The sequence below is a fragment of the Arachis hypogaea genome, chromosome 8 (genome assembly GCF_003086295.3).
Source record: "Arachis hypogaea cultivar Tifrunner chromosome 8, arahy.Tifrunner.gnm2.J5K5, whole genome shotgun sequence".
NCBI classification, from domain to species: Eukaryota; Viridiplantae; Streptophyta; class Magnoliopsida; order Fabales; family Fabaceae; genus Arachis; species Arachis hypogaea.
The window spans coordinates 136,681-155,644 of record NC_092043.1 but is presented as its reverse complement, the minus strand read 5'-3'; the positions used below and the strand labels follow the sequence as shown (position 1 = coordinate 155,644).

At 33.4% G+C, this 18,964-nt stretch overlaps 3 protein-coding genes across 4 annotated transcripts; 2 read left to right on the top strand and 1 right to left on the bottom strand.

Annotated features, from left to right (window-relative positions):
* The first annotated feature begins 885 nt into the window (after positions 1-885).
* On the top strand, positions 886-6,526 carry LOC112705524 (DEAD-box ATP-dependent RNA helicase 8). Its single transcript, XM_025756357.3, has 10 exons — positions 886-1,776; positions 2,846-2,906; positions 3,498-3,732; positions 4,019-4,257; positions 4,459-4,710; positions 4,800-4,980; positions 5,352-5,440; positions 5,527-5,600; positions 5,683-5,808; positions 6,167-6,526. Exons 1-9 carry the CDS (start codon positions 1,442-1,444, stop codon positions 5,759-5,761), a joined length of 1,545 nt encoding a protein of 514 aa, XP_025612142.1. The 5' UTR covers positions 886-1,441; the 3' UTR covers positions 5,762-5,808; positions 6,167-6,526.
* Positions 6,527-9,682: 3,156 nt separating this feature from the next.
* LOC112705523 (remorin 1.4) lies at positions 9,683-13,815 on the bottom strand. Its single transcript, XM_025756356.3, has 5 exons — positions 12,624-13,815; positions 11,204-11,245; positions 10,626-10,713; positions 10,429-10,510; positions 9,683-10,044 (listed from the first exon to the last, which is right to left on the bottom strand). Exons 1-5 carry the CDS (start codon positions 12,793-12,795, stop codon positions 9,850-9,852), a joined length of 579 nt encoding a protein of 192 aa, XP_025612141.1. The 5' UTR covers positions 12,796-13,815; the 3' UTR covers positions 9,683-9,849.
* A 905-nt stretch (positions 13,816-14,720) lies between these two features.
* LOC112705522 (tRNA-specific adenosine deaminase TAD1) lies at positions 14,721-17,769 on the top strand. 2 transcript variants are annotated; one of them, XM_025756355.3, is made up of 10 exons: positions 14,721-14,918; positions 15,039-15,159; positions 15,639-15,826; positions 15,922-16,002; positions 16,178-16,291; positions 16,537-16,706; positions 16,789-16,865; positions 16,954-17,073; positions 17,141-17,228; positions 17,517-17,769. In XM_025756355.3, the coding sequence occupies exons 1-10, from the start codon at positions 14,726-14,728 to the stop codon at positions 17,631-17,633; spliced, it is 1,269 nt and encodes a 422-aa protein (XP_025612140.1). In that variant the 5' UTR covers positions 14,721-14,725; the 3' UTR covers positions 17,634-17,769. The 2 variants fall into 2 exon arrangements, with proteins under 2 accessions (XP_025612140.1, XP_025612139.1); XM_025756354.3 differs by having other exon boundaries at positions 14,723-14,918; positions 15,030-15,159.
* The last annotated feature ends 1,195 nt before the right edge of the window (positions 17,770-18,964 follow it).

Genomic DNA, 18,964 nt, shown 5'->3' with positions numbered 1-18,964 from the left:
CAGACTGCTGATATCTTCACGAAAGCTCATCACCCAACTCGTTTTTGGACTTTGTTATCCAAACTCAAGCTGGTATCCTTAGCTCCCACTTGAGTTTGAGGGGGGATGTTAGAAAATCATTAGAATCAATTTAGATCAATTAGTATCATTTATATTTATATAGCATATCTGTATATTAATTGTAGGATTCTATATCTTTATTACTTTGATTTATTTAGCACCTATAAATACTCCTTGTATATTGTACTTTTGATCAAACTGAAATATACACAAAACACTTTCTTTAGTTTGATCTCTTGTTTCTAACAAAGATAATTAGTAATGTGAAATAGCGGACGATTGACGTCTTTTATTCTCCTTCTCCTTAACATTGTTAAAGGCTGATGGTCCATTTTTTTTTTTGCTCAAAAGTTTGATCTCATTAACAATGGAGAGTGAAATCAATGGAAGTTGAGGGTGGGGTTGAAAACTTGGGGTGAGTGAGGGAAAGATAGAACGAGAATGAAAGGGATGGGAAAACTTAGAGGTGCATGCATATTTAATTCGTGGCTAGAAGTGCGCAAATCAGACGGTCTGATTTGTGTACATACGGTGCTTCTAATCAGACTGTCTAATTATTCTACTTTAAATCGAACTGTCCGATTTGTTGATCACAACCATCATATATATCTTTGTGTAATTTCCTACACTTTTATAACCCAATTAGTTATACACTATGTTTATTTCAATATCAAAATTAGAAAAATATTCAAACATAGTGGTAGACTCAATAATAACTTAAATTATTTTGTACTTTCATATATATTTTTATATCGGTGACATATTAGTAGTGAAATTTTTATATCCATATAATATAATCCTAAAAACAATGTGAAGAACAAAAGTGTCTTACTAAAAACTTAAGACTAATATCCTAAATTATTCTTAAAAATTTGTAATTATCAATTTAGTATTGAGAATACGATGTCGTACGCCCTAGAAGAAGAACCATTTTAGGCTTGGCCTCTATTTTCCTTCCCATTCACTCTTCCGTTCACCCAAACAACAACAAAAACGAAAACATCAAAATCCAAAGCGGCAACACACAGAGAGGGGGAGAGAGAAAAAAAAAAACAGAAGAAGCCACTCTCTCATTTTCCTTTTATTCTATTTCTTCCTTTTCAAAAACCCTCCTCAATTAGATAGATCTTTGTATAAATTTCCATCCGCAGAAAACATTTCACCCCAAAACCCTACCCATTTTTTTCTACTCATTGTAGCAACCCTGTATCATACCCTCAGAAATTCTCTCTCTTTTCTTAGGGTTTTTACATTTTAGCATTTTTCACTCATAATTTTCATAGGAATTTTTGTACATTGTATCGCTTCTATTAGATTAGAATTTAGAGCAGATTGTTAGGTTTACCCTTTTTGTTTTACTTTTTCAATTTTCGGAATTGGGATGAACAACAACAACAACTACTACAACAGAGCGAGGTACCCACCACCTGGGATCGGTGGCGGTGGTCTTGGACGAGGAGGAGGAGGAGGAGGCCCTGGTTTCAATCAAAACTCACCGTTTCAGCCAAGGCCTAATTACCAGCAACACCAGCAACAGCATCAACAACTACAACAGCAGCATCAGCAATATGTTCAGAGGCAGATGGTGCAGCAACAACAACAGCAGCAGCAGCAGCAACAACAGCAATGGCTGAGAAGGGCGCAGATGGGTGCTGCTGACTCCAACGTCGTGGATGAGGTTGAGAAGACCGTGCAGTCTGAAGCCATTGACCCGAGGTTAGTTTTTCTTTTATTATATTTTTTTTGTGTGTTTTCTTTGTAGATGTCTATTATGTTAGTTAGGTTTGGCTTGAGATGTTTTCAGTTGGTGTGGCAACAAATTGGTTCATGTAAATGTTCTTTGAAGGTGTTTTGAAGCAGTGAATAGGTTAATTGTAACATGCGCTTGTGTTTGTGTGAGAAGGAGATTTTGTATGGATTGATTGTCTCTTATGGTCGATTTGGGTAGGAAGATTTTTAAATTAATTGCTTGATGATTGTTTATGGTATGATATCAATGAAATGTCCATAGTCCATATCTTGGTAGTGTGAAGATCAGAAATCATTTGAACCTAAAATAAGCTAACCTAGATATGCAAGTAGGTATGCGCAAGAGAGTGGGCCGTTGTATTGGATAGATTTGTATATAATGCTTGGCATCTGCTTATGGTATCTCCGTATCTGCGAAACCATCTTTAGTTTATTTTTTATTTTTTTTAATTTGATTCCCACTTTATGTTGACGGCATATCTAGGAAGGCAATTTTTACAAGGTTGTATTTTATTCATTTTTCCCTTTGTTTCTCATCACCATGGTTCTGATGATTTCATGTATAAATCACTTCATTTGCTGATCCTATTATGCCTTTAAAACTTGTTTAGGCTCTCAAATGCATAGTTAGTGTTGTAAACAATCTAGGTTAATATGCCCTTGAAAATGTGCTGTTGTATCAAGTGATGTTTGTGATATGCTTAGAAATTTTCACCAAGTAAGTTTCAATTATTTACCATTGAATAAACCTGTTTAAGGACTTGTTTGGTTTTGGTTTGGTTTGCATTTTTATTTGCTGTGTTCTTTTTCTTTGTTTCAAGCTTTTGTGAAGTAAAAACTAAAGAGTGAAAATAGAATTTTATTGTTTTCACTATTTTATTGTTTTCTTTCCCAAAATCCTGAAAGCAAAAAACACTTGAAAAGAGAATGCAAATGAAACAGACCCTTTTTTTTTCCATGTGTTTGGTGTTTTGTCTGAATGAAAGAATGTGTTATCTAATATTATTGTCAATTGCTTTTGGTCTCCCATTATTAGTTCTCAAGATTGGAAGGCAAGGCTAAAGGTTCCACCACCTGATACGCGTTATAAGACAGAGGTATGATTATGAATACCTTTACCTTATTCTTTGAGTAGTTAACTATTCATTTTGTTTTAGTAACATATTTTGCTTAGTATCCTTGGCCAGAACTTGTTTTATTTGTAATTTCTTCCCTTTTACTGTAGCTTTGCAACTATGGAGTTGTTATGTGATCCATTAATGAAATGCTTCTTGAAGTTTTGGTCATAGAATTTAACTAGCTTCTTTTTTTATTTACCAATGTCATTTTTAATATCCTAATTCCTGCCCTCCATTAGGCATTCAGTTCACTGTTTTCACTATACAAACTGCTTTAACTAATTTACTTAAATTGCTGAGAAATTGAGATAAACTGATAATTGAGATAAACTGATCTTAATTAACCAGTGCAATCATTGGCATTTACAAAATTTAAGAGCTAGATTTCCTGTTGCGGTGTGATTTAGTTTTTTCATATTTACACGTTTCCAATATCCACTTGAAAGGCATAATTAATGATACCATTTATGGGTAAGCCACTTAAGGTGCTGTGGTTATGAGATTTGCAGTTAACTTCTATGTTATATGTTCCAGTGTTGGTATTGAATCTGCTTTAATTTTGTTTCCCAGGATGTGACAGCAACTAAAGGAAATGAATTTGAGGATTATTTTTTGAAGCGAGAGCTGCTCATGGGAATATATGAGAAGGGTTTTGAAAGGCCTTCTCCTATCCAAGAAGAAAGCATTCCAATTGCTCTTACTGGTAGTGACATTCTTGCAAGGGCTAAAAATGGGACAGGCAAAACAGCTGCATTTTGCATTCCTGCATTGGAAAAAATTGACCAGGATAACAATGTTATTCAAGGTTTGACTTCTTCCTCTTACCTTTATCTTTCTATTAGATTCCCATGAGTTCGATTGAGAGGACTATCATATTTATTGTAGTTCAAGGCCAGTTTGAATGAACTTCTCGGGGAACAAGCTTGCTTCAATGGGCATAAATTTTTACTATAATATTTTTTCCCCATGTTTTTAGGATTTTGTCCTAGTGTAGATTATATATGTGTTGATGTTGGCTTTGTTTCCATGATTCAAACTGACGGGAACTAATCATGTTTTGATGGTTTTCTTTCTAATTTTTAATCATACAGTTGTTATATTGGTTCCAACAAGGGAGTTAGCTTTGCAAACATCTCAAGTATGCAAAGAACTTGGAAAGCACTTGAAAATTCAAGTGATGGTTACAACTGGTGGTACTAGCCTGAAAGATGATATCATGCGCTTATATCAACCAGTTCATTTACTAGTTGGGACTCCTGGAAGGATATTGGATCTTGCTAAGAAGGGTGTTTGCGTTCTGAAAGATTGCGCAATGCTTGTTATGGATGAGGTAAATACTTTTTTGCCATAACTTCTACTCATTTATAAAAGTGGTTGACATGCATAAACTATTTGGAAAGTTGCAATCCTTTTAAATGAGAACAAACAAATTTTCATTTCTATTCTCTTCGTATGTTCATTCTGTGACATCTTTAGTAGTAAGAGTTGGTTCCCAATCCCTTCGTTTACATTGCTTTTTGTTTGGTTTCAGGCTGATAAGCTTTTGTCCCCAGAATTCCAGCCTTCTATACAGCAGCTGATTCATTTTCTTCCTTCACACCGACAAATTCTGATGTTTTCAGCAACATTTCCTGTTACTGTAAAGGATTTCAAAGATAGGTATCTTCAAAAGCCATATGTCATTAACCTTATGGATGAGCTAACTTTGAAGGGTATCACACAGTATTATGCATTTGTCGAAGAGAGACAGAAGGTTCACTGCCTGAATACACTATTTTCTAAGGTTTGATTTTTTGCTTTTTCAAGATACTGTGGATGTTCTTATTTGCTGGATGTGAATATGATGTTGAATGATGATGGCTTCTATTCCAGTTGCAAATAAACCAGTCAATCATCTTTTGCAATTCGGTGAATCGTGTTGAACTCCTTGCAAAAAAAATCACCGAGCTTGGATATTCGTGTTTCTATATTCACGCAAAGATGTTGCAAGATCATCGTAATAGAGTGTTTCATGACTTCCGCAATGGCGCCTGCCGTAATCTTGTTTGTACTGGTATGTCTCTGCACTCTAGCATCCCCTATAACATAGTCAGCGTCCTTTTCAGCTGATTGTGAATGATGCCTATTTGATCTAGTATGGCATTTCATAATATGTAATTGCCTTTGTGTTCTGTTTGTTATTTTCCAATACTATCTTAATTTGTTTTATTTGAAGAATCAGCTCAATAATGATAGCTTAATCTATTTTTGTTTAGTGTATTTTATTGATTACTGATGATATATTAAGTGATGATGTATGTTAATTGTTTGAGATCTTTACTTTGATATATTTGCTTAATTGAATCCGTTGATGGTTTATACTATATATTTATATTTACGCATATGCATGATCTTAATCATTTAAATATTTCAAAAATTTTGCAGATCTTTTTACTAGGGGAATAGACATTCAAGCAGTCAATGTTGTTATTAATTTTGATTTTCCCAAGAATTCAGAAACTTATCTCCACAGGGTATACTGATTTTTCCTCATTCCCTTCCTAATTTATTTGCCTTGACACTGATTTCTTGTTCTAACGGATCTTATACGAATATACAGGTCGGTCGCTCAGGGAGGTTTGGGCATCTTGGTTTAGCAGTTAACTTGATCACTTATGAGGATCGCTTTAATTTGTATGTAATTTACAGTCTGTTAAGTTAATGCATTTCAACTGTATATGCTAGAGATTTATTATGCATTCTGTCTTTTGTGCAGATATAGGATTGAACAAGAACTTGGAACTGAAATAAAGCAAATTCCACCACACATTGACCAGGCAATTTATTGCCGGTGACTGGTGACGACAACTCGGCTCGTTTTTACAACTGGAGAATAGCAAAGGTAAGTGATATGAATTATATGGTATATTTTTGTTCAGCTTACTTAGTGTACACTACGGAAACAATATGAACTGCCACTCGGGAACAAGTACATGCCTAGTTTCAAGAACATGTAACTAGTCATAAGCTATTTCCTTAGACAAGTGGGATCTCAAATGCTTGAATAGGGTTGACTCTTATAGTAGGATATCTAACCAAAAGTGCTATTTCCTTAAACACTTATAGTTTTATGACACACGTCATGCTTAAAGTAATAAATAATAATCATTCATTACTCTTAATACTTCTTTCACTAGGATTCAACTTGTGTTGTTTCAGTTGCTTTTGTTGTTGATCATTGTGGAATTTTCCTTTTACAGGTTGAAGTGACTGTCACCCAAGTAGGTACATATTCTCTGGAATGACAGGATGCTGTATGAAAATTGGGGTTTTTTGGACCCTTAGTTTGAATGCTTTTTCATTATTAGGACCTTCAGAAAGAGTTTAATATTAGCCTTTTTAACTGGCAGATATTTTGCTGGGTCCAGTTTGGGTTTCCCTTAATTTCATTTTCAGATGTGTTTGTTGCTAACATTAGTACTGTAGTTTCTTTTTGTGTCTTTTATTTCGGTGGATGCTGGTTTAGGGGGTGTACCTTATACCTTGTTATGAATAAAGGGATCCCTATGGTATTCTACTTTGTGGTTGCCATTACGGATTCTTTTGGAGTTTGTTATTCATATTATGTTTAGATGTTACATGGATCATTGGCATTCTAAGATGGTCAATTTGTTAGATTTCACATTCCCTAGCCCCAATTTGTTACACCTCTCCGTGGGTCTCTCTCTCTCTCTCTCTCTCTCTCTCTGAGATTAATGATATTTGCACAAGATTAATGCCGTACATTTTTTGAAATTTGATGTGTAATTCATATTAACTAAGTATATTTTGTGGAATAAAAATTTGTTAGGTGTATACTTGATGTCATGTTTGTATCGGTACTAAGCCATTTAGTCCATTTTTCAAGTCAGTCGATGACTGGCATTTTTTTGGTCTAATAACTTGTAATGTTGGGGATCTTATAGTAGTATTAACCATTAAGGTTGTGATGATTGTACATTTAAAAAGTTGGTTTATAACCCTAACTCTTAAGGCAGAAAAATAAAGTTTGTTAAAGTGAGAATTAACTCAAAATCTAAAGATGATAAAGTGGATATTATGATGGTTTATAAGTAAAGTGTTAAAAGATATTCTCTCAATCTAGTAACCTCTAGCGAGATAAATACTACCAATTTTGCTTTTCTTAAATTTTAATACCACAATCTGATTACTGGGACTGCTTTTTTGTAAAGCTTGCTCTATAAAATCACTTCTCTAATCAAACTGGAACATTGCATTTTGTGCACCGAAGTAACATGTAACCATGTATAGTGAGGGAAATACATATTTGTTTTCCATATATCTCTCTTATTTTGTAAGAAACTAAGAATACATACTGGAGGCTTGGACTCCCCAATTCAAGAGGTCACCAAACTCCCTTTTACAGATTGCTTGGTGGACTCTCTCCTCTCTTTCTGGTTATTAAATGATCCCAAACATACATGAAACGAAGATGTCCATATCATTTCTTTGATTTTCATGCTCTAAAGAATGCCTTTAGATTATATTATTTAAATTCTAAATATATTGATGGAATTATGAATAAAATTAAAATATATGTATATGAGAGTAAGTCTTAGTATGTGATAAAGTAAAATTTGGCTTAAACATACCCTTACATAAACGCTCTTAATCCGTTGAAGTACTTTCTTGGATTAGAAATAGCAAAATTCAAGGAGGGCATTTGTTTGTCTCATGGGAATTATGCTCTTTCCCTTCTCGAGGACACTGGTTTCTCAGACTTTAAATCTGCCTTTTACCTTTGGATCCGAATGTCAAGCTTAATGATAAGGATTTTACTATTTATTAAAATAAAAATGTGTATGTATACAAAAGTTATACAAATATTATTTGTTATAGAAAGAACTTGTGAACTTAACTAAGAGGAGGAGAGAAGTAGGTAGGAGTGTTCATGGATCGGATCTAATTTGCATATTCGCGGTGTTTATTCAAATTTGAGTCGAAAATTATGGATATAGATCCAATCTGCAATGTTATCGGATCGGATTCGATTCGATCCGCACACTAATAGAATCAGATTGTAAATTTTATGTATTTATCTGCATATCCGCGGATCCGCAAAATAAATAAATAGATAAGTAAATATTCTTTTTATAATTTATTTTAATTAATAATGATCATATATGTTGTATTATTTTATTTTTATTATTTAAAAAAAGTATGTTTAATATTATTTTAAGAGTAAATATGTTTAAAAGAATAGAAAAAAGATTTTTATTAATTTTTTAATAAAAATAAGCTTTTAAAAATATTTTTATGTTTTGCGTATATATCTGATCCACAAATGTGCGGATCGAATTGGATCTAAGCTTAAAAATTGCAGATATTGGATCTGATCCGATGATTTAGTACGGACCGGATCGAAATTTCAACCATATCCGATTTGATCCAATCTGCATTAACCCCTAAAGTAGGGGTGGCAACATACACTCTATCCGCAGGTACACAGTGTGACCAAATCCCGGTCGGGTTGGGTACTTGTCTATGGATTGAGACATCTCACTATATATTAGCTACTAAGATAAGATCATTAATTAATAATTAAATATTTTTTTTTACATAAAAATCAGTTCTATTTTAAATTATCATCAAGTTATATAATAATATTACATCTTTTTAGTAACCCGCGGGTAGGATCGAATATTCGCAAGTTAAGAACGGGTAGGATTAGGGTTAGATTGAAACCCTACCCTACCTTACCCATTGCCACCCATAGAGAGAAGGCTCCGAAATCTAAAGTGGATGAGGTGCATGTAGTAGAAAGGTAAACTGCAATGGATATAATATCTATTTTTTTTTTTTCCCCCTCTTATCTTTGTTTCTATATATTTGTGCTTAAAGCCCTTCACCATGTATGCTAGACATATATTCATCACTTTTTGAATCTCTTGAGGCTTCAAGTTTCTCCTTGTGGTGTTTCTTTCTAGTGGTAGAAATAACCACAGCAAGAACTGTCCAAAAAGTTCACTTTTTCGTACTACATTTGTTTTTGATTGTTTAATGATCTTTACTACTATTTGTTATTGTTGTGTGCTTGGTGTTGGAGAGAGAGAGGGAGAGGAATATGGGAAGGGCACCATGTTGTGACAAGATGGGGTTGAAGAAAGGTCCATAGACACCTGAAGAGGATGAGATTCTTGTCAATTATATCAACAAAAATGGTGGCCACGGAAGTAGGCGTGATCTTCCAAAGTTGGCAGCTTTTTCTTGTAACATTCCTTGCTATAAAACATGCACGCACAATCACTTTTTCTCACATATAGCAACAACAACGTTGTTAGTTTGATAACTTTACTTTTAAAGCTATATATGTTTACATTATTTTTAATCATATTTCAAATAAGTGAATAACCCCCTGCTAATACTGTTGTCTAAAAATGAAGAAGCATGATTCATTGCATGAGAGATGAGACTAATGAAGCTGAATATATAAAAGGGTTTGTAATGTAATGTTACAAGTGCTTTTTTTTACCCTTTACATTTCAATTATTCTCTGTTTCTCTCTGGGTTTACACAAAGCATGATCTAATCAAACATATTATACAATTCTCTGTTCATCATTAATTTTGCAAAATAAGTATACACCATTAACGTTTTCGGACAATGACCACACTTTAATGATGAAGAGAGAGAGAAACTCGATTACTCAATTATTAGTGTGTGACAGTGTTGTGAACAAAAGAATAAATAAACAAACAGCATACCACACTTTAATCTAATAAAAATTAAAAAAGCAAGCTAAGTAATATTTATAATAAACATTTTTTTTAGGTATTAATTTCATACACACATATTAAACATAACCTTTTAAACACAAACAATACAAAAATTTGACAATTATCGCTATGAAATTCAGACCCCACCAAAAAAGAACTATGACATTTCAAAAGCATCCGAGGACCTTCTTTGGAGTGGTCCCAGTTGCACGATATTTAGCGGCGGTTTCCTCAGCCTTGAGAAATTCCTCACCACGCTTTGCTTCAACCATTGCTCTCTTCTCCTCAGCTTGCTTGTGAATCAATGCTATCTTGTTCTTCATTTGTTCGCCATATTCTGCTTTCTTTTTCTCCAACTGTTCCTGCTCTCTCACACATAAAAACGAGTTACTCAAAAGGGTGTTTTAATAATTACTAATATCATGTAATGACAATAATTATAGTGTCTTGTTTTTTACATGTGACACTAAAAATTTCTAATGAGTTGCACGTTTAAGTTTTATGATTCTAGTATATTTAAACTCGTAGGTGAATTCTCAAGTTTTGATGATTCTGCATCTAACCTTATCCACAATAGTTGATATAATTTGTTCTTAGCTTTGAATGAAAAGACAAAAAAAAAAAATCTAACAAAAGAACATTATGGTTATCCATACTTTAGATTGCAATGTTGTTTAACCCATAAGAAAAGGTTTGTTTTCTTTGTGTGTTAGGGCAACATGGAAAGGTGATGTCAATGTCATTACCTCAATTTTTCTCAGCTTAGCTTCAAGAGCTGCTTTCTTGCTATTTTCCCAAGCACCAACAGCAGATAACTGCTTCTGAGCTCTGTGGACCAAATCAATAATAAAACCTTAACAATGCTAAACACGTTACAAAATCATTAGCAATTTTATCTGCATGGCACTTATTTAGTATAGTATTTTAAGTTTTGAAGTCTTACTTATTCTCTGCTTTAGATTTTTCACTTTCTTCCCATGCCTTCACATAAGACAACTTTTTCTCCTTTTCCACTTCTGCAAGAGCAATATCTGTTGAACATAGCATACACGTACACAAATCACTTCTCTTGGAAGATACATCAAAATGGAGATAGAAAAACACAAAAAAATATGTTTATAGTTGGAGACAGGTACAAAACAGTGTGTCCTAGAACACAACTTTCCAATATTTTCTGTCCCTCTATCTCTGTATGCATATATATATATATATATATATATATATATATATATATATATATATATATATATATATATATATTCGCAGTGTGACTAGAAACTATTTCGAACTGAGAACCTGGAGAGGGTCGCTCTCAAGTTGATGCATTCAAGTGGTTATGAAAAAAATCGCAATTAAAGATCAAATATTAGTAAGTTTATTTTGGTCGAAACCACAAATACCTCCTTCCGAAGGCACTCCTGTTCGAGCATTGAAAATCTAATAAGTAGCATGACTCTTTCAATAATAATAAAATATTAACTAGTTAAGAACAATGTGAAGTTGAATTAAGCCAACACTAACCTCTATCAAGGGATGTTTTCTTTTTAACTGGCTCCACTGCTTCTGTTGATCGAAAGACAAAAAATAACGATGTCAAGGTTTTCTAACTACATCAAATGGAGAAGTATTTATATATATTATTAGATTAAATCCAACCAATTAGAAGAGCTCATGCACTTGATCAATTACTTGACTCTAAATATAAGTAAGTAATATAGAATTAGGAACTACAGCAGCATCTCTAGAAGGCTAGAAGAGTTTGATAAAAGTGTTTATTGAAGTTGGGTTCATGGAAGTTTAGTAATTAGTTGTCAATTAGAACTTAGCCTTGAGTGATCATAGCCAAGGCAACAATACATATACCAAATAGAAGATGCAGATAAAAATTCTTAAATTAGCAAGAAATCATTGTTTCCATATTAACAATAGAAAATAAAAATATGGAATCCACTTAGGCATGTTAAGAATGCATGCTTTATCCAGTTATTGGATTCTAATTGGGTTGCGTGTTATATATGCAATAATTAAGAGGCACAACTACCTCTTTTGAATAATTAAAAAGAGGGGAAAAATCAATAGGACATACCAATTTACCATTGAAAAGTATTCATTACAATTAAACTTTCCTATAGCAAACCCATAATTTTATACAAAAAAAAAAGGAATTCAATTATTTGCCAGTGCGGACAAACAACTTTCTCAGCACATGGGAAACAAAATTATTATTTTATGATAACAAGGAGGACCTCAGTGGTTTCTCTTTTGTTGGCACTGGAGAGATGTTAATGATTGATGCATAGAGCAAGAAATGATGTTACAAGCCTGACTGAGAAAAAAAAAAGGCAAAGTAGAGAGTATAATAGTAATTAAAATTCATATATGTTATGGGGTCTAGTTGAATACACAGCTTAATTGACACCTAAAATACTACACTTAGCTAGATAGATAAATCTTTATACTTCCTTAATAGTCATTGAGAATATTTAAAAATTACAGCCACTTATTTGATTTAAAATTTTAAGGATTGTATAAAAACGAAAAAGAATTGAGTAGTTATGAATGTTCCTAATGTGCTGCAAGAGGAAGAAAGTAGTTCAATCCAGCAGAGAAGAGTGAGTCGGCTCCAATATCATTCTGAAACCATATCAACCAATATCAGACAAAAATCCAATCTATTCAAGCTGCAATTTTGATGAAAAACCAGAAATCTTTGATAAATCAGAGAAGGAAAACAGAAATTAAAGGAAAAGCAAGGACAAATATCATAATTTGAATGCCCAAACTAAGTATGAAGCTTTCTCAACGCACTAAATTAATATGATATGCGTATAACATAGCAAGCGAACTATAAGCTTCCAGTAATAAAAAGTTGAAATTCTGAAGCCAACCCATAATTCTGTGCAACAAAAAGTTTGAGAATTGGAAGAAACAGAAAACTCACTCTCATTCTCAACAACAACTAGAGCCTTGGTCCCTTCTGCAGCGGCTGCCGGAGGCGGAGCCAGCGGTTTCTTCTCGGCAGCATCTTGGAGCTGCGGCGGTGCCTCGGCCAGAGGAGGGTCAGTTACCAGCGGAGCAGGAGGTGTCTCTACCTTGGTTGGTTGTTCTGCCATAGCTTCGAGAGAAAGTTTAAAAGAGAAGAAAGAAAACAAGGTTTGTAGCTAAGGTTCTGTTAGACAATGTCTCTGCCTCTTCAACTCTGTTACAAGCTATAAGGTCGGGTTGGTTTCAATTTAAAGTAGACACATAACAAGATACATCTAGATATATGTGAAAAATTAAAAAATAAATAAAGAAGAAAAAAAGTGGATATATCAATTCTTATGAATTTCTCACATGAAAATTTGCTTACTTATTTCTTTGTTAATTGTACACTTGTTTTGGATTTAAATATTTTCTAATTGGAAAAATACATGGGTATAGATTTTGTTAAATTCATTGAGATTTTTTAAATCGAAAATGGAAATATTCGGGAAGTAGTTTTCAAAGGAAAAAGATTGCATAGTAACGTGGAATCTTTGGGAGCAGAACGTGTTGTAGCCGTGGAGGAAAATTGGAGCCGTTGATTAAGATCGACGGTGACGGTGGAGTGCCGACAGGTATTACAGGTAATAGTAGCGGGAATGTGCCACGTGTGAGTATTGAGATGAGGATGCAAATGTGTGACAGCAAAAGCATATGCATCATGCATGGAGGCTTATTATTATTTCTGACACACTAAAACGACGGCGCTTTGCGTTTTGTTGTTGTTTGTATGCTACATATGGGACCATGATTGTAGGGGTGGACAAAAAGTCAACAAGTGACTAGCTAGTAGTCATATCATTGCTTTGGTTGTTCATAATCATAATCTTTCTAGGAAGAAAAAAAAAATGAATATATTGAAGTGGAAAATTAAAGATGTAATTATAGGACGGTGGCGTTTGTGTATGTGCATTTCGTGTAGGCACTTTCCACTCTCTCCGCCGTGTGTTCTACAAATGTTCTACTTCTCACTTGACTAACAGTATCCTACACTTTTGTCATCCTTCTTACTTCACATGACTTGAATTAGAGTTCATAAAAATATAACGGAAAAATGTCCATGTTTAAACTTGGTTTATACGCATCCATAATGAGAAAGGAAAATGGGCAATTGTGATTTGTGATGAGTAGCTTTTTTATCCAGGCTAAAGGTGGATGTAACTTTTATTGGCACCAAACTATATAGTGGTATTAGAAGAAAAAAGAAATATTAATGTGCCAACTGTATACACCTCATTCATTTGGAAAAGGTATTAGTGTATTACCAACTATCTTTTAGACTGGAGCAACCATGTTAAGTCCTCTAATCTCTACTACAGTGTCGTTTCTTATTTGTAGCTTTTATTATTTTTGTTGCTGGGCCTTCCTGGCATTATTCCCCTACAGCAAGTTGCTTCAGTTTTTCTCATACAAGTCACATAAATAATGTTTTGATCTTTCAAAAAAAAAAATAGTGGGGTTGGGGGCACAGCAAAACCACGTTGGAAATTTTTTGATTGTGAGATGCTTAGTTGTGTTTAGTACTTTAGTTAGTATATATAAAATTTTTCCTTAAAATCATTTAGTTATCTATTATGATTTAAGAAACGATACGCTCTCTTAATGGTATGTCTAAAATTTTTATTAAATGTAATTATGGAAATGGTTTCATTCACTCTTTTTAATTCATGAGATTAAAATAATAAAGTGGACGGTGGTAATTAGTATTTATTCTTATGCATATTGAGAATGTGTAGAGATAAAAAAACAGAGTAAATTTCATGTTGTATATGTTTTTTTTTTTACTTATTTCATATGTTATGTATGTTTTATAACTTTTTTAACTTATTTTTGGACACGATGGTTTGGATAATTTTAACAACAACGTTTTTGGACAAGGTTTTTAACAGACCTATAAAAAGGGTTTGGACAAAAAGGCCTCATTTCCAAAGTATAGAGATATTTTGAATTTGGGCCCAGGTTGGGCCTAGTCTAAAGCCCAGTCTGTGTCATCTCTATCAGAGTGAGTGTGCAGAATCAATGGCTTCCTCAAGCTCGTCGGTTTCAACTTCGACTTCAATCATGTCTACGTCTTCTTCACACGAAAAAAGTTTTGGTGAAAGGGTATCCGAAAAGGTTCTTAGTTTGTATAATTCTCTTCCCAAAAAGGGAAAACCTCAAGGCCGTGAAGTCACCGTTTTAGCCGCTTTTCTTCTCTCTTCTCCTTCCAATGGTTTCTTCTTCCTCTTTCTTTTGTTTCTTCTCTTTGGAATATTTATACCCAGAATTCAAATTTCAGTTTTTTATGAAAGCTGAAGAGTTCACTTATTGTTCATTGTTTAAGTATTTACAGATTTGGAAGTTGTTGCATTGGGGACAGGAACAAAGTGTATTGGACGCTCTCGTTTACGTTCCTGTGGTGATGTTGTTCATGATTCCCATGCTGAAGTTATATCTCGAAGAGCTTTGATGAGGTTTCTTTTCTTTCACTATGATTTTCATGAGCTTTCTGCATTTTGTGTCATTACTATGCTGTAAACTAGTTCAATTCTGATATATTAGCAGTGTAATCCAATCAAATTCTTGTTTTTGGATGAGTATTCAAGAAATGAGTGTGAAAAGTATTTACTTTCATTGATTTGGCAACACGTTATCTTATATCGGTTTTCAATATCTTCATGCTGCTACTGTATAGAGATTAAATTCATAAACTTATGCAGATTGAACGGCATTCTTGTTTTAGTTTGAACATGTTCTATGTCCTCCAAATGTATCAATTTGAATGTAGAAATTGTTCTCTATGCTTTTTCATGTGTAGTTTTGAAAGATCTTAGATTGTGTAGGTGATATTTCAAATGATTTCTAAGATGTATTGTGGAATAGTAAGTTTTCAATTTTGTATATGTGTTGTTATGTGAGAAGATATTATTTCATTCATTTCTATTCACACCAGGTTCTTCTATACACAGATTCAGCATCTTACTGAAAGTTGTAGTAAGCATATGCCTAGCAATGAATGCAAATGGTTCAAAGTCGATGATGGCAACTTACAGTTTGAGCTGGATTCTGAGTGCGTTAGTGAAAGAAAATATAACATGAAGAGGGGTTGGAAATTACATATGTACATATCACAGCTACCATGTAAACTTAGTTATCACTTTATCTTGTCTATATCTAATCATCAAAATCCTTCCCTTATTTGTTACCACTTACCATGTTGGGTTGGTTGTGTTTAGGTGGAGCTTCTTCGTTGAGTTCGGTTGACTCGCCTTTGGAGATTGTGCCCTCAGGCGAAAGTGATTCATCTTCACCTCTAGGTAAATAAATATATCCATGTTAACATCTCTTTAGCAAGTTTTCTGTGAATATAATTCATATAAAATATGATGGATATTGTGTTCACCTTAATGCGATTTCTTGAATGATAAAGAACTAGAATATTTACACGTGCGATATTTGTGTCTAAAGAACTGCTTTTGCATTCAATTCCAGATGATGGGTTAAAACAAAAGGGGACAGTCCAAAGGAAGCCGGGTCGTGGTGATACTACTCTATCGGTTAGTTGCTCCGACAAGATAGCTCGTTGGAACACTGTCGGTGTTCAAGGTTAGACATGCTTAAACCAGGACTATTTGCCTATTTGTGAATCTTTCTTGTAACACAAATATGAGGATTTAGGTATAGTAGCCGCTAGTGCAACATAAAAAGTCATGTTTACAAACACGAAACAAAGCTATATGCTGATCAGAAAAATGTTCATTTGAATAATTTGCCTAATATTGATAAAACAGTGATTGATTACCTTATTCCTTTGCAAAATTCAAGTGTGGTAATATTGTTTCCTTTTCCAGGAGCTTTGCTTTCCTACTTTCTTCAACCTGTTTATGTGTCTTCAATTACGGTTGGTCTACCACTTAACAGTCCACAGAATTTCAACATTGAAGATAACTTGAAAAGAACTTTGTTAGATCGAATATTATCTTTGTCAAATAAGCTAATAGCCCCATTTCGAGTGAACCAGGTAAGTGTCAAATATTATAGTGTGGTAAAATCGAAAGTTGAGTTGTACGTTGCTGATTGTAACGTGCTTTCCAATTTACTAGCCCCTATTTCATGCTGCCCCACTACCACCAAAGGAATTTCAACAATCCGATAGCGCTGCAGAGACTTTAACATGCGGGTACTTGCATCAAATTTCAGCAAAGTTCTTTTGTTCGTGTAATTTTGTGGCTCGATATTTACATCTATCTGAACAGTTAAATTTGCAGATATTCTATATGCTGGAATAAGTATGGCTTGCATGAAGTCATCCTTGGAACTACTGGAAGAAAGCAAGGCACCTCTACAAAAGGAGCACTCTTCCCTTCAACTGAGTCATTGTTATGCAAGTAAGCCAACATGTGCCATTTTAGATAGATTGCCTGTCAAGTGCTGACTATGATTTGACATTTACAGAAAGAGATTGTTAGAGGCTTTCTTGTTATTGAGCCAGAAACGCTTTGGAAATTCTCCAGCCAATGAGGTTACTTATCGCAATCTCAAGGTATTCTTCATGTTCTTCACGTCTTAACCCTATGGTAGTGTTTGGTTTCTGTCTTGAGACTAAAGGGACAAAGACAATAAACATGTTTCCTATATCCTTTGTTTTCATAAATTAGCCTATAAATTACTTTAGGCTGTTTCCTTTCTTTAAACGTATTTTTGTCCTCTCAACACATCTGTATCTTGTGTTTCAAGAGTCAAGACAATAAGTAACCCAATGACACTATTGGGGAAGATTGTTCATGACATGGCATATCTTAACATGATTCAATCATAAATTACTTTGCAGGAAGGAGCTGAAGAATATTGCTCAGCCTCAAAAATTTTCAAAGGGAAACCAGCTTTTAGCAATTGGTTCTTGAAACCCTCGGATTGTGAGGCATTTTCCATCTTTCCAAACAAGTGATTTGATTCCCCCCCATGTAAAGTCTATAATTGGTTGCCTTCTTTTGGTAGGAAAATATGCCATGAGTTGCAAGCTTGATAATGCAGCTTTGTTATTTTTGGTAATATAATATGAGAATTCTTTTTCTTTGACTTCATTCTTCATTTCGTAACACCCATGTGCCTGTTAAGGCACTGAGAATTCAAATAATTGACTGTTCATTCTAAATTAAGATTCTTTTAACCAATTAGTCTCTTGATCCTTTGACTCACCTTAACGAAAACTCCCACTGGCAAAGACTATAATACAATATTGAAACTTAGACTTAAGAATTTTTCTCAATTTTAAATCTTGATAAATACGTAATAACAAAGAAATCATAACTGAGTACTTCTATGGATATTTCTTATTTCTCTCGAGCTCCTGTCTCCTCTAATCTTTTTTACTATGCACTCTTACTAATTACATCGACCACTTACCACAACTCTTACGTTTTTCTTCCTTCCTCATTTTAGTTGCTCAAACTTGTCACTCACACTTTTGTAAGTCCTTAATTCTCTCATTTGTTATATTATTTTGTTTATTTTTTGGATCACTACTCTCATATAAGTTGATTGTGTAATCAATGATCTATTGGTACGATATATAGATTGATGAAAGAAAAATTTAATAATTTATTTTTTTGAATATATATGATTATATTTCATATATATTATTAATACTTATTAATTTGTTAGTTGTTTATAAAATTTAGTAAAAATGAGGCTCATTTCTTTTTGAAAAAGGTAATAGTGTAGCAATGATAAGTCACGGGAAAATAATAATAACAATAGGGTTAATCATTATTGTAGAAATGGTTAAATATGTAATAATTAAATTGGAGTGACAATATATTTATAAATCAATTTTTTTTCCTATTTCCTATTGTATCTCCTAATAGTATAAGTAGACAGTGAGTTTAATAAACAATGCAGTTATGCATACAGTAACTTCCCTTCTTCACTTATGATTTTCATGATTTTCGTATGGGTATAGTATTTTTTTATTTTATTGGACCAATTTTAAAATTTATTATTCACATTGTTTACGAAAATTATTGTCTATCTAACAAAACTATTAAACTTCATTTAAAAAGTTATCGATGGCTAATGAATTACTGTGTATCAAAGTGGAGCATAAAAACCATTTAACCACTCTTCATTCAATAATCCACTCCCCTAGTCTAATAATACTATTCACAAAGCAATTAGTGTTGTACAATATAGCAATTAAGAGCAATAGAAATATAAGAGGAGAAAAAGTGTAGGTGAGACTAAGAGATATAAAGTTACATGATATTCATTCCAAATATT